Source organism: Salvelinus sp. IW2-2015, linkage group LG19 (assembly GCF_002910315.2).
Source record: "Salvelinus sp. IW2-2015 linkage group LG19, ASM291031v2, whole genome shotgun sequence".
Classification (NCBI taxonomy): domain Eukaryota; kingdom Metazoa; phylum Chordata; class Actinopteri; order Salmoniformes; family Salmonidae; genus Salvelinus; species Salvelinus sp. IW2-2015.
Genome location: NC_036859.1, coordinates 12,641,316 through 12,654,215, shown reverse-complemented (window position 1 = coordinate 12,654,215; position 12,900 = coordinate 12,641,316). Strand labels below are relative to the sequence as shown.

General features: G+C 41.3%; 2 protein-coding genes across 5 annotated transcripts; one reads left to right on the top strand and one right to left on the bottom strand.

Moving 5' to 3' along the window:
- Positions 1–2,459: 2,459 nt before the first annotated feature.
- Positions 2,460–8,440, bottom strand: LOC111979646 (synaptosomal-associated protein 47). 4 transcript variants are annotated; one of them, XM_024010253.1, is made up of 6 exons: positions 8,166–8,440; positions 7,152–7,681; positions 6,396–6,889; positions 5,899–6,023; positions 3,267–3,462; positions 2,460–2,855 (listed from the first exon to the last, which is right to left on the bottom strand). In XM_024010253.1, exons 2-5 carry the CDS (start codon positions 7,655–7,657, stop codon positions 3,316–3,318), a joined length of 1,272 nt encoding a protein of 423 aa, XP_023866021.1. In that variant the 5' UTR covers positions 7,658–7,681; positions 8,166–8,440; the 3' UTR covers positions 2,460–2,855; positions 3,267–3,315. The 4 variants fall into 4 exon arrangements, with proteins under 4 accessions (XP_023866021.1, XP_023866020.1, XP_023866023.1 ...); XM_024010252.1 differs by having other exon boundaries at positions 8,179–8,440; XM_024010255.1 differs by having other exon boundaries at positions 5,899–6,020; positions 8,179–8,440.
- A 226-nt stretch (positions 8,441–8,666) lies between these two features.
- On the top strand, positions 8,667–12,835 carry LOC111979743 (2-oxoglutarate and iron-dependent oxygenase JMJD4). Its single transcript, XM_024010429.2, has 6 exons — positions 8,667–9,147; positions 9,390–9,555; positions 9,892–10,017; positions 10,099–10,366; positions 10,515–10,661; positions 12,302–12,835. Exons 1-6 carry the CDS (start codon positions 8,895–8,897, stop codon positions 12,635–12,637), a joined length of 1,296 nt encoding a protein of 431 aa, XP_023866197.1. The 5' UTR covers positions 8,667–8,894; the 3' UTR covers positions 12,638–12,835.
- The last annotated feature ends 65 nt before the right edge of the window (positions 12,836–12,900 follow it).

Sequence of the window (12,900 nt, the reverse complement as noted above, 5' to 3'; positions counted from 1 at the left end):
AGTTGAGTTGGAGTTTGCTTTGGCAAAGACGACTCGCATTTAACTCCCTCCAGCAGAGATGAGGAGTTGCTCTCTGAATAAAGAGAAACAGAAATCCAACAAAGTGCATCTCTGTCCGAAGACCAAAGAAAACACAACAATAACATATGCAAGTGGCGTGTGATATCATTCTGTCTCTCAGTATCTGGGAAAGTACCACAATAACAGTCAAACAGAGGGCATCTTCCAATGGGAAGACAAATTAATTCAGAGCCAAATCCTCAACAACATGTACACAAAAAGAGCAGCGCTCTAGCCAATGCTTATCACATTAACAATCAAAGTAAACTTGGTTATAGAGGGATATTAWAATAAAGGATTGAAAACACATAACATGTCATTTATGTATTGTAAGTGTTCATAGAAGTACAACACAACTTATAGTAGAACTTGTACACCAGAGTATGTATCAATCCCAGTAGACCTATTTATTTATGTTTAATAACATTTAAAAAAACACTTGACAGCAGAATCCACTTTCAACCAAAGCGTTCTATAAGAAGAAAGTGTTATATKTTTTCTCTTATAGAGAGTGAATCCATTCAGTCCCCCAGTTGACCTCAACCACCTTCCAGTAACTTTTCCTCCCAGTTCCAAGATTAACCAACAGGCCTGATTTCCTGAAACTGGAACCTCCCTCTGCATGTGGAAACGAACACAGCAGCAGCAGTAACACCTGCACCAGTAAGAGGTCAGCCAGGAAGTGAGTCAAGAGTCCAACCGTTACAGACAGACACACAGACACACAGCTCTAATAGTGTATTGCTACACAGGAATAAAATAATAGTGTATTTCTCTCATTTCCAATTAGAGAACCTGGAATCCATTCCCATGAATTACATTAAATGAAGATCAACATAAAAACCTTTACCAACATTGACAGAGTTTAATGTGCATTATAAACTGAAAACYTGTCAGTTGAATATATTCATTGTTATTACGTTGTGAAATTAAGGGGTAAATTTGCCCAGCTAGACACATTACAATGGTAAATAACAAGGGATGCCATGAGATGTCTTATGCATTTCTGAATTGAAATAGACGTTTTCCAAAAAGCAAAAACATCCACCTCAAAGCCGAATGGGAAATGACAACTCTGACTTTGTATAACAATCACATGGCTCCTTATTTTAGAGTTGGAGAGCATGGAACAACCCACATGTGCCCTGACAGAATCCCACAGCCTTTGKGTAGCTCTTTCCCAGACAAACTTGATTGATTGGCCATCAAATGAGACACGCTCCTTGTAGGAAAGAACAACCTCACCACAGGGACTATCTAGTAAACAGACGTGGATGTCAAGGCCTGCATGGTGTCTCCACTCTCCATACCATCAGCTAGAAAGGCAAAGCCGGATCCCATGTATCTGTGGTCAAACGAGACCAACACCATTTCCTTTTATTGCAAGGCTGCTTCAAAACCGCAGCAGAATGTATTCCCTCTCCCTTCCTCACGTCTTTTTAGAGGCTAGAAATTCACATAACCATGTGGTATGCTTCTGGTGTTCGGGACACGAGGACTCCGAAATGAATGTAACGGTTTATCGCTCAAATCATCAAAGAAATAAACAATCTCCAGTTTACCATCTTTGATCAGACTTGAAGAAGTATTTGGTATAACCCTCCTTTTCTCTGGCAACACTTTTCTTGTCATGTAACGCTTATGACAAGTGTTCATTCTAAATCTATTTCACCTTTACTGTAGGATCAAGTCCCAGTGACTGACCCGGGCCAAGACATTTGAGAGGTCGTCAGTCTTCTTTAAAAAAACAGTTTAGCAGTTCAACTTCGTCCGGAGTCATAATTGAGAGCTCTGCCACCCCATCGCCTGCAGCCAAATCAAATGAATCTGGGCTCTTGGCTCCTGGTGGTCCCCCTCTCTCGTGAAAGCTAGCGGCCCCTGCCCGCAGCCCCCACAGGAGTGTTGCGCAGATGCCAAACCAACTCCTGTTGCCAACAGGATGTTATAATAACAGGCCTGTTTACAAAGGGACTCTGCACTCGCTTTCATTCAACAGGCTAGGGACCCACTCGCATGCAGCACTACTTTCAATAGTAAATAGCTTCCGCTTCCATTTCGTTCACCAGTGTTCTGACATTCTCCATGCCAATTTGTCACATGTGAACCTTGTTATCATTGGGTGTTGCCTTGCTTTGCATTTCTCTGAGTGTTAAGACATTTTRTTTGCCTGTTTTGTTTTCTAGTCATTATTCTTCTTTAATTAATAAAGGAAACTATATTGCCTTTTATGACCTGGGCGGGTTGTACTGTACTATTGAAGCCAGTCGTCTGTCTTCTATGTAAAAGTGTTTTATTGGATAATTAGGCACCACTCAAATACTTACTCTACTGTCTCCAGTACATTAGCATGGGGAACTTCAGGCATGAAACGTACGAAGAAAAACATGATTTACCAGATATTTTGGGTTTAAATCACAGTTTATCAATGATAAATAGACAATAAATAAATTACAGTACAACATAGAAGTATGCAAGTCATTCATACAAATAAGATTATACAGATATCCCCAAATCCAGTGTCAATGTTAGAAAGATTGTGAGTTGCCGTCTGCTTTTTCTTGTACTGTACATTATAGAATAGGTAGTAACCAAATAGTATTCTGTGAATTTCAAGGGACACAGTTTCAAGGGACTTTCTTACATACCCACTGCAAACTGGATTATAATACAGTGATCCCACTCGATGCATCACTTACTCTGCAGCAACATGGGGACATGCAACACTTGGAGCTGGAGGGGAGCTGGAGGGAAACCATGTGCAGGGAGGGAGGGGATGGCTTTACTGACACCTGCAACTGAAAAATAAGAAGGGAAAAAAACACACATTTAGCAGCAGTGTGACAATCGTTCCTCACAGTGATTTAAGTACAACATCAGAAACCACTCTATACTTATGTGACAGACCCAGGGATTCGATCATCCGTCAACAACAACAACCAGGTATGGATCTATTCATGGTTCTTCACAGTGCTACGAGGACAATATCTCCACAACGTGCTGACGGGAGTGAACACTTCCTTACCTTGGTGTAAATGCCATCTAGTGGACTGGTCGGTAATTACCACATTGAGAGGAACATTGATTTCTATATTTTACACATTACAATGACGTAAGGGTGTATGACTACACCTGAGACTCAAGACATGTGTTACAAATGTCAAAACTTTCTTGGAGCATACATTTGTCGTAAGGTAACAGCAACTCACAGCGCATTTCTGGACTGCGCTGTAGTGAGCCGGTTGGCTGGTGTGTGAACTACAGCAGCCTCTTCATGCGGCAGGTATGTTTGTCTATGTGCATAGTGGCCCGGTCCGTAGAGCTGGTCAGAATATCCAGGGCCTCGTCTTGCCTCTCCAGCTCAGTCTCAGCCTCCAGAGCCAGGTTTTTCAGCTGCATCAGCATCTGAGAGAGTAGGCAGAGAGCCATATAGATGCACACACACACACATGCTTGATTTAACTTGTGGTTGGCCCTTTTGAATCTATTTCCTCTGTTCCATTGTACAGGGCAAAGTAAATCAAGCTCAGCTCAAATATTTGACATATGTATTTGACCCAGGTCTGTGGGAGTAATCTCTTGATTCTTGTAGTGGTGTGGAAAAGTGTCTTGTCTAGGGTTATGTCCCGAGAGGACATGGAGTGAGTGAGTCAGTCAGTGGAAAAGACAGGGGAGATGAGCAGAGAGGAGGAATAACACTTTTTTCTCAGCCATAATTATTCTTCCACTGCTTGTCGGAGCCAAAAAGACAGAATGGCTGTCAGCTGTAAAATTAAAAACAATGAAGGGACTGCCGACAAAACCAAAACGATCTATAATAACTGTACTTCCATCGTTAGGTCATGACATAATCGCCGTGTGACACAATATTCATGTGACTAGTATACAATACTCAAGCACATGGTGGTTATACAGAGGTCTCTGGTCTCCTGAGGTCATCGATAACAGACAAGTCAATGACAATTTGTTATTTCAACTTTCTGTGTTCAGGGAATTCTGCAASTCCATCTCCACGCTCCAACAACTGTGTACGTTATGGTCAATGGAACAACTTAAATCAACCTTGTTGTGCCAAGCAAAACTTAATAGYCACTCACTCCACACCCCAACACGTGGTTTCTAAACTAATATTATGTTATCCTACACATGCTCACACACACACACCCATTGACGTTATGTCAGTTTTCAGAGGCCAGTAATCGCAGACACAGCAACAGTGCACAGGAACTGCTTCAGACAGCAACGAGCAGACAGATAGTATTTCAACGCACTCCTTAATGACAACTGCATGCATTCACTTTCTAAGGTTTCTTCAGTTTCAGAGGAAAATTTGATAAATAGACTGATATCAATACTTCAAAATATACTGTAGAGTAATTATGGGATTCTGGTGCCATATACTGTAAAATGGACCTTTAACTAAATTCTAATGTTGAAGGTAAATTTTATCACACCACTTCTGAACATTTGGTTAGTTGTTTTTCATTCAACATACACAGTCAGACATGTAGGTAAAATACACTCAAGTTTTAAAAAGTAGGCTAATAACCTAATTAAACTGATGTGAGGTGAGTTGTAGGAAATGTGTTAAGCACATAAAAAAACTGTAAATATTCAACTGATTTGAACAATAAACTGACTGATAATCCGAAGGTATCAAATATCTTTTGACAAAAGGGGCTATTTGCTGTACACTTGGGTAGGAAATCAGGTTAACAGTGATTCTCACCTAATTCATGACATAAATTAGGTGCGTCATAAAGTGTACTACTATACCACTTCAGAAAGCGGTAGGCTTTGTAYTTCAAAAGAACCATTATGACTTATCGGCACCAAATAATAAGCCATTGATAGAGAAACAAAACACATGTCCCTGGATTGTAAACAGACTCATTGCGAAAAATGTCACTAACATGATCGATTTGTTTGAAAATGATTATATATACAATTATATTGAGATACAATCGTATTGATACCATTCTGAAGTAGTCAATACTTAACTTGTAATATCTAACTAACTATGCCGTTGTGAACGCAATTTCCACAAAAGCCTCATTCAACCTCAGCTTCAATCGGCTTTACAGAACTGCTTATGGGACTGTAAGAAACACCCAAGCCTCAAGAGACTGTAGCCTGTGTTTCAGGAGGATTCTGAAAATGACAACATACCTGTAACGGATTACCGACCAATTACATAGACAAAATGTTGTGTTTTGAAGAGGTTTAACATGGAAAACACCATTCTGGGCAACCCATAATAATGTGTTAAACGAAAAATGACTGACTGCATTTGCGTCACTGTTTATGTCTTGCAACCATCGACCATGCATGGAGCTCACTGTTCAGCATTATGAGACTTTGAATGGAAATACTTTATACACTGTCTGACCAGAGAAGTCTAACCAAATAACTGGCCATGTCTCTTTCCCTCTCTCCTCTCTCTTGTAACCCGATGGGAGTTTGGTTTGTGGTCTTACCGACTAATATATAAAATACGTAAAATAAAAATCATTACAGTGAATCTCTGGTTTGGACTGGAAATAGAGCATTTATCTTCCCATGATGTTCATAGAACATAAGAAAAGTTACACTTGTTCTTTAAAACCTGCTATTGAAATGGCATACATTTAATGCATCATAACATGGATATTCAATCATGCATTTCCTCTGAATTCAAAACAGATGTCTACAAGACAGGTAGAAACATTATCTGAATGCAAAAAAMAGAAAATGTTAGGGCAGTATAACTTCAGACTGTTATAAAGCATTTGATCCATAGGATGAAATGCTTGAGTATACAGGAAGAGGCATTAGAAGCCAGATTCCAATATTGTATCTCACCTGTCGGATTTCCTGAGCCTCAGCCTGAGTGACCTCTGGCTTAAGGACATGCACCTGCAACTGGGACAGCTCTCCTGCTGGGACTGTCATGGGGACCTCTGTCTCCTGGTACTGCAGCAGGCCTGCTGCCAAGGGAGGAGGCAGAGATATAGTGAGAAGGCCCCTCAAACAAACACATTATCTTCTTATGAGCGTAACAGTAACCCTATGATAATGTAATGGGGAAAGCTCGTAACAACAACAAAACACGGCATGCATCAGAATTGTGTAATAAATCAATAAGCTATGTAATAAATCAATAAGCTAGAGTGTATAATGAGATTTCAGCCTCAAGAGAGCCTAAAGTAATTTCAAAGATGTGTATTGAACAATATGCCATGCTAAAACCCATAGATCTTTACTGCCACTTGGTGGCCAAACACAAACCATTGTACAGAGCAAAATAAACAAAGAAGAACCCCCGACTGGGACCACAGAGAGTAATCTAAACTTCTTACCTGCATTCCATATTGAACCTTGATCCTGGTCACATGGGGTCGTAGCTGGGGTCGTCATGAAGGCAGAGTACTCACTTGTGTACTCCACCTTCTTCTTATACTGCATCTCTAGCACAGACATGGCCTCCGGCATCTTAGCCGACAGGAGTCGGAAGCATATGTCTGGCTTCCCTATGAACCTCTGCCTCACACTGATCTCATACGGATTGTGCACCCGGATGTCATCCACCTCATCCCTCTGAAAGCGGTGGAGGAGCACATAGTTTGTGTCTCGGACTTCTAATGAGGAGACCATCACCATCAAGCAACCAGGCTTCAGGTTTGAGTCTCCACCTCTGGAGACGATGGCTGGTACGCTGGTGATCACTCTGTGCTTGCCTGTTCCCTTACAAGCAGCCTCTCTGGCAGCATGCTCAGCCTTGACATCCTGCTGACTCTTCCAGGGTAGTTTGCCAAAAGGCCACCAAGGGGGAGACTCCAGTTCAGACAGTAGCCTGCAGAGATAATGGTGACAGAAGTTAGAGGAATGAATCCAATTCAGTGACGGTTCACACAAATGAAGGGTAAACATGTTCTGGATAATAGCTATACAATCTCAAATAATTAACAACTACTATATATTAATGTATATTTAATCATCATGTGGATAGAAAAGCATCAAAACTTCGGAAAATCTCCATGATTAGCTACAATATTTGAAAACAATAAAACAATGGACTGACAGGGCCCAGAGGTAGAATTCAATATCCACCTTACCTGTCTGCCACGCCCAGATCAGAGTCGATCTTGCCTAGGCCATGCATGATGTTATCAAACTGCTCTCCCTGGTGGTGGAGGACATTCCCTGTGTCCCCTAGCCGTCTCTGAGCCCCCGCAACCAGGTTAATCAGCTCCCTCCCCTTGGTCGGCTGTGCCTCGGCCCCCTGAACCTCAGCAGATGGGGACAACAACCTCTCCCTCCAGAAATGCTCCAGGACATTGTAGACCACCACCCGGTTGGGCCTCAGCGAGCCGAACCAGTGCTTGATATTCCCATGCTCCAACACAGTCAGAGTGCTGAAGATGAAGCTGGACGACTCCATCTTGATCTCCATGATCCTTGAGAGGCGGAAGCCAACCAGGTTCTCTTTGCTCTGGTATGAGGTGAAGCGCAGCATGGTGCGGGTCAGGGACAGGGTGCCAGCATCCCAGCGCTTCTCACTGTTGATGTAGTAYGAGCCTGGCCAGCTGTGGATGGGGATGTCTCGGGTTGGGCATGTCATTTTGGCTTGGCTTCAGATGCTCACCTAGGAAGAGAGGGGTGAACATGTTAAAATGTTGTATTGTAAATAATATTTGAATCAAGGTCAATATGTTAATCGAGATAAAAGATTAGASACTAAAACGTTGGAACTGCTAGCTAGGAATTTAAATCAACCCAGCAGTAAAGCTGTTATGTAAGTAGCTAGCTGTCATGGTAATCAAGGTATTTTGGACTAGCTATTTAGACCTACTATATGGACAGTATAGCTAGCTAGATACATATGTTACTGTGTACTAGCTACTTTATTAGAGTMCCACTATGTCGATGCTAAGCTTGCTAGCTGACTAGCAAAACATGCAAAATCATAACATGTCAGGAAGCTAGCTAGCTAGCAGCCCTCTTCATAAGCGTTCCTCTCAAATAAAAGAAGATAAGAAAATGTGTATTTGGGGTAAATTGCATTCGTGTTCAAASAAACAAAATAGGTAACTAGCGATCATTCAACATTGTTTGATGTTTTTGTTTACTTTTTAAACAAACCTGGCACCTGAGCTCCTGCAGGGTTATGACTATTCCAGGAAATCAGTAGCTACAGTTTTGTAATGTTGCGTAAGACGATCATATTATCGATGGTGCAAAAGCTAGTAGTCATTATTTGAGTACAGCTGCTCTGCGTGGAAACGGTTAATATATATTTTAAGGTGCCACTTTAATAATTGTAAAAGAAAAAAAAATGTAAGAAAAAAATCTATTCGCAGATTGGTTCCCAAGCAGGTGATTTGTTTGGACGTGAAGAGACGTCACTTCCTCAGTACAGACATGTTTACAGTCCGTCTAGAAACAATGATCCTGCTATTTGAAATGTGTAGATTAACATTATTAATGTCTAATTTCAAAGTGTATATTTACTAAAGACATTCAACGTTGAATTAGCAAACAGTACGGAAACGATCATGTGTAAAAAATAAATAAAAAATAAACGATCAAATTAAAGCAAATATTGGGCGTGTGCATCTATAAATGTGGTCCCCTAAAATGCAAAATAGCATAGCCATAGGAAGCTATTTTTTATGCTCGAATGAACGAACCAGCTTCTCCACATTTTTGACTTATCTTTGCAATATAAATCCAATAATAATGATGGAAAAGCAATTAATATGACATATCATGTCACTATAGTTTAGGTACGTCGCTTGCTTGCTAATTAGTTAGCTAGTTAACGTTACACCCAGGACTTGTTTACATCATTCAGTATCATGGACAGGGAGTCTTATCATAACTGCTGTAGCCTCGTTAAAATATCAAGGCAATCCTATGAACAATTTTGGTCTTCGCACTTTGTGGATTACATAGAGAAGGATTTGAGCTATTCCAAATTCTTTAAAAAGTACTTACTTCCTAACCACCCATGCATGTTCTCGAGGAAATTTACTGAAGACTGGAAATGTAGGAAACAGTGGGTCACTGAAGAGGGGAAGCCAAACTTCCAGAAACTGCTGCAGCAATTTGGTAAATAAATGTTGTTAGCTACATATCTATTACAATGTCCAGTAACTTTGATGTCAAATGAATGAGTTTGATTAGCCTATGGATGAGCTGTTCTGATCTGTGATTTGACAACCATTTCTCATTGTTTGTGTAATTATCTGATATATATATTTGGTAATGAAACATGTGTTGCAGTTATGATGAACCAATAACCCATTTTGTAAATTGTGTTTTCAAAGTATTTCTCTTTTTTCCTCTTGCAGATGAGACTCCGGTTCCAGTTGCAAACTGCAATGCGAAAGAATACAATGCGAACCCCAAACAAATTATTCCTTTCAAGGAATTTATTCACTACTGGAGAGAGTACATACAGAATGGACACTCGTCACCAAAAGGATGTCTCTATCTGAAAGATTGGCACATGTCAAGGTATTGAATTCACCTGTATGTTGCCTCTGAAGTAAGAGCACACTGTATATAGACTGTATATAGACTTTTTTCTATTGTGTTACTGACTGTATGTTTGTTTATTCCATGTGTAACTCGGTGTTGTTTGTGTCGCACTGCTTTGCTTTATCTTGACCAGGTCGCAGTTGTAAATGAGAACTTGTTCTCAACTAGCCTACCTGGTTAAATAAAGGTGAAATAAATAAAAAATGATTGGAACATTTTTTACAGTATGTAAATAATGTGTATATACTGAAGGTAGCTGTATCAAGAATAAGCTAAACATGGCTCAATGGTTCCATCCTCTGTCTTTCACAGGGATTTTCCTGAACACAACGTTTACACTACCCCAGTCTTCTTTTCTTCTGACTGGCTTAATGAGTATTGGGATACTTTGGAGGTGGATGACTACCGGTTCGTCTACATGGGACCCAAAGGCTCATGGTATAACAAAACATTTAATTATAGTCTATAATGGATATTCTCTTAAATCTGTCTCTAACATGTACTTTCTTTTTGCTATAGGACGCCATTCCACGCTGATGTGTTCCGCTCCTACAGCTGGTCAGCGAACATCTGTGGCAGGAAGAAATGGCTCCTGTATCCCCCAGGCCAAGAAGAGTTTCTACGAGACAGCCATGGCAACCTTGCTTATGACGTCACTGCCCCTGAGATTCGAGACAAGTTGCAATTCCCACACTGCGATGAGGCCTGCCAACCACTAGAGATCATTCAGGAAGCAGGGGAGATCATATTTGTGCCCAGTGGTTGGCACCATCAGGTTTATAATTTGGTAAGTACTGCAGTTTGGATGTGGGACAAATTAAGTGGTACACTTGATCAAGAGGTTTTTTACAAATCATTATCAGTATCAGCACCTGTATGGTTCATATGGCTAATTTTGAACTAAGTAACCTGACTTCTGTCTCATTATCTTGCAGGAAGACACCATCTCCATCAACCATAACTGGCTGAATGGCTGCAATGTGGACATTATGTGGCAGTTCCTTCAGAATGAGCTGTCTGCTGTCCAGAGGGAAATAGAGGAATGGAGGAACACTATGGATTCATGGCATCAGCACTGCCAGGTGTATAAGACACTTGGAGATAGACATACAGGGCCTTCGGAAAGTATTCAGACCCTTTGACTTTTTCCACATTTTATTACGTTAGTCTTGTTCTAAAATGAGTCCCCCCCTCATTAATCTTCACACAATAGCCCATAATGACAAAGCAAAAACAGGTTTAGACATTTTTGCTAATTTATTAAAATATCACATTACGTATTCAGACCCTTTACTCAGTACTTTGTTGAAGCACCTTTGGCAGTGATTACTGCATCAAGTCTTCTTGGGTATGAGGCTACAAGCTTGGCACACCTGTATTTGGGGAGTTTCTTTCATTCTGCAGATCCTCTCAAGCTCTGTCAGGTTGGATGGGGAGTGTCGCTTCACAGCTATTTTAAGGTCTCTCCAGAGATGTTCGATTGGGTTCAAGTCCTGGTTCTGGCTGGGTCGCTCAAGGGCATTCAGAGACTTGTCCCGAAGCTACTCCTGCGTTGTCTTGACTGTGTGCTTAAGGTCGTTGTCCTGTTGGAAGGTGAACCTTTGCCACAGTCTGAGGACCTGAGCGCTCTGGAGCAGGTTTTCATCAAGGGTCTCTCTGTACTTTGCTCCCTTCATCTTTGCCTCGAACCTGACTAGTCTCCCAGTCTCTGCCGCTGAAAAACCTCCCCACAGCATGATGCTGCCACCAAGCTTCACAGTAGGGATGGTGCCAGGTTTCCTCCAGATGTGACGCTTGGCATTCTGGCCAAAGAGTTCAATCTTGGTTTCATCAGACCAGAGAATCTTGTTTCTCATGATCTGAGAGTCTTTAGGTGCCTTTTGGCAAACTCCAAGCGGGCTGTCATGTGCCTTTTACTGAGGATTGGCTTCCGTCTGGCCACTACCATAAATGCCTGATTGGTGGAGTGCTGCAGAGATGGTTGTCCTTCCGGAAGTTTCTCCCATCTCCAGAGGAACTCTAGAGCTCTGTCAGTGACCATCGGGTTCTTGGTCACCTCCCTGACCAAGGCCCTTCTCACCTGATTGCTCAGTTTGGCCGGGCTGCCAGCTCTAGAAGAGTCTTGGTGGTTCCAAACTTCTTCCATTTAAGAATGATGGAGGCCACTGTGTTCTTGGGGACCTTCAATGCTGCAGACATTTTTTGTTACCTTTCCTCAGATCTGTGCCTTGACACAATCCTGTCTCTGAGCTCTACGGACAATTCCTTCAACCTCATGGCTTGGTTTTTGCTTTGACATGCACTGTCAACTGTGGGAGCTTTTATATAGACAGGTGTGTGCCTTTCCAAATCATGTCCAATCAATTGAATTTACCACAGGTGAACTCCAATCAAGTTGTAGTAACATCTCAAGGATGATCAATGGAAACAGAATGCACCTGAGCTCAATTTCGAGTCTCATAGCAAAAGGTCTGAATACTAATGTAAATAAGGTATCGGTTTTATTTTTAATACATTTTAAAACATGAAGAAAAGCCTGTTCACTGTCATGAGGTATTGTGTGTAGATTGCTGAGGTTTTATTTTATCCATTTTAGAGTAAGGCTGTAACATAACAAAATGTGGTCAAGTCAAGGGGTCTGAATACTTTCCAAAGGCACTGTCTGACAAAGCAGATGTATTTTAAAAAGCTGTGTAATCTGAGTTGGTATTTTGTTTTACAGGTCATCATGAAGTCTTGCTCTGGGATTGATTATGGGGAGTTTGCCTCTTTCCTGAAGATTATCGCTGACAACCGCATGTCCTTCTTGAGTTCTTGCTCCGAAAACAACTCTTCAAATTACCCACGTCATCTTTCAGAGACCCTTGCCACATTGGGGCTTCACCATGCTGCCTTTGACCTGCAGAGGGTAGCTCACATTCTAGAATGCATGCTCTGCAATGAAGACTTTAAGAGACTTGATCATTCAACTCTGAGCTCACAACCTGAAAGTTTGCTGCAGCAGATTCGAGAGACCATGCTCTCCACTAGAGGGCAGCACTCCCTTTACCAGGAATAGACCACCCAGTATCCCTTTGTGAGCATCTTTATCAATACATTTAGTTGATAAGGCTTTGGTTTCAGAGGTAGCCTAAATGACTTGCCTGATGTTATCTTGACCCCCCCCCCCCCAAAAAAAAAAATGTCATCCTGTGTGAGTTTATGGGTGTTTTTGTATGTTCTGAATGAGATGTTGATAAAATGACAAACGTCCATACTTTGTGTCCTCGTATGTTTATTACACCAGAGATGCATAAAGTAATATTTAAGATAATAGCTAGC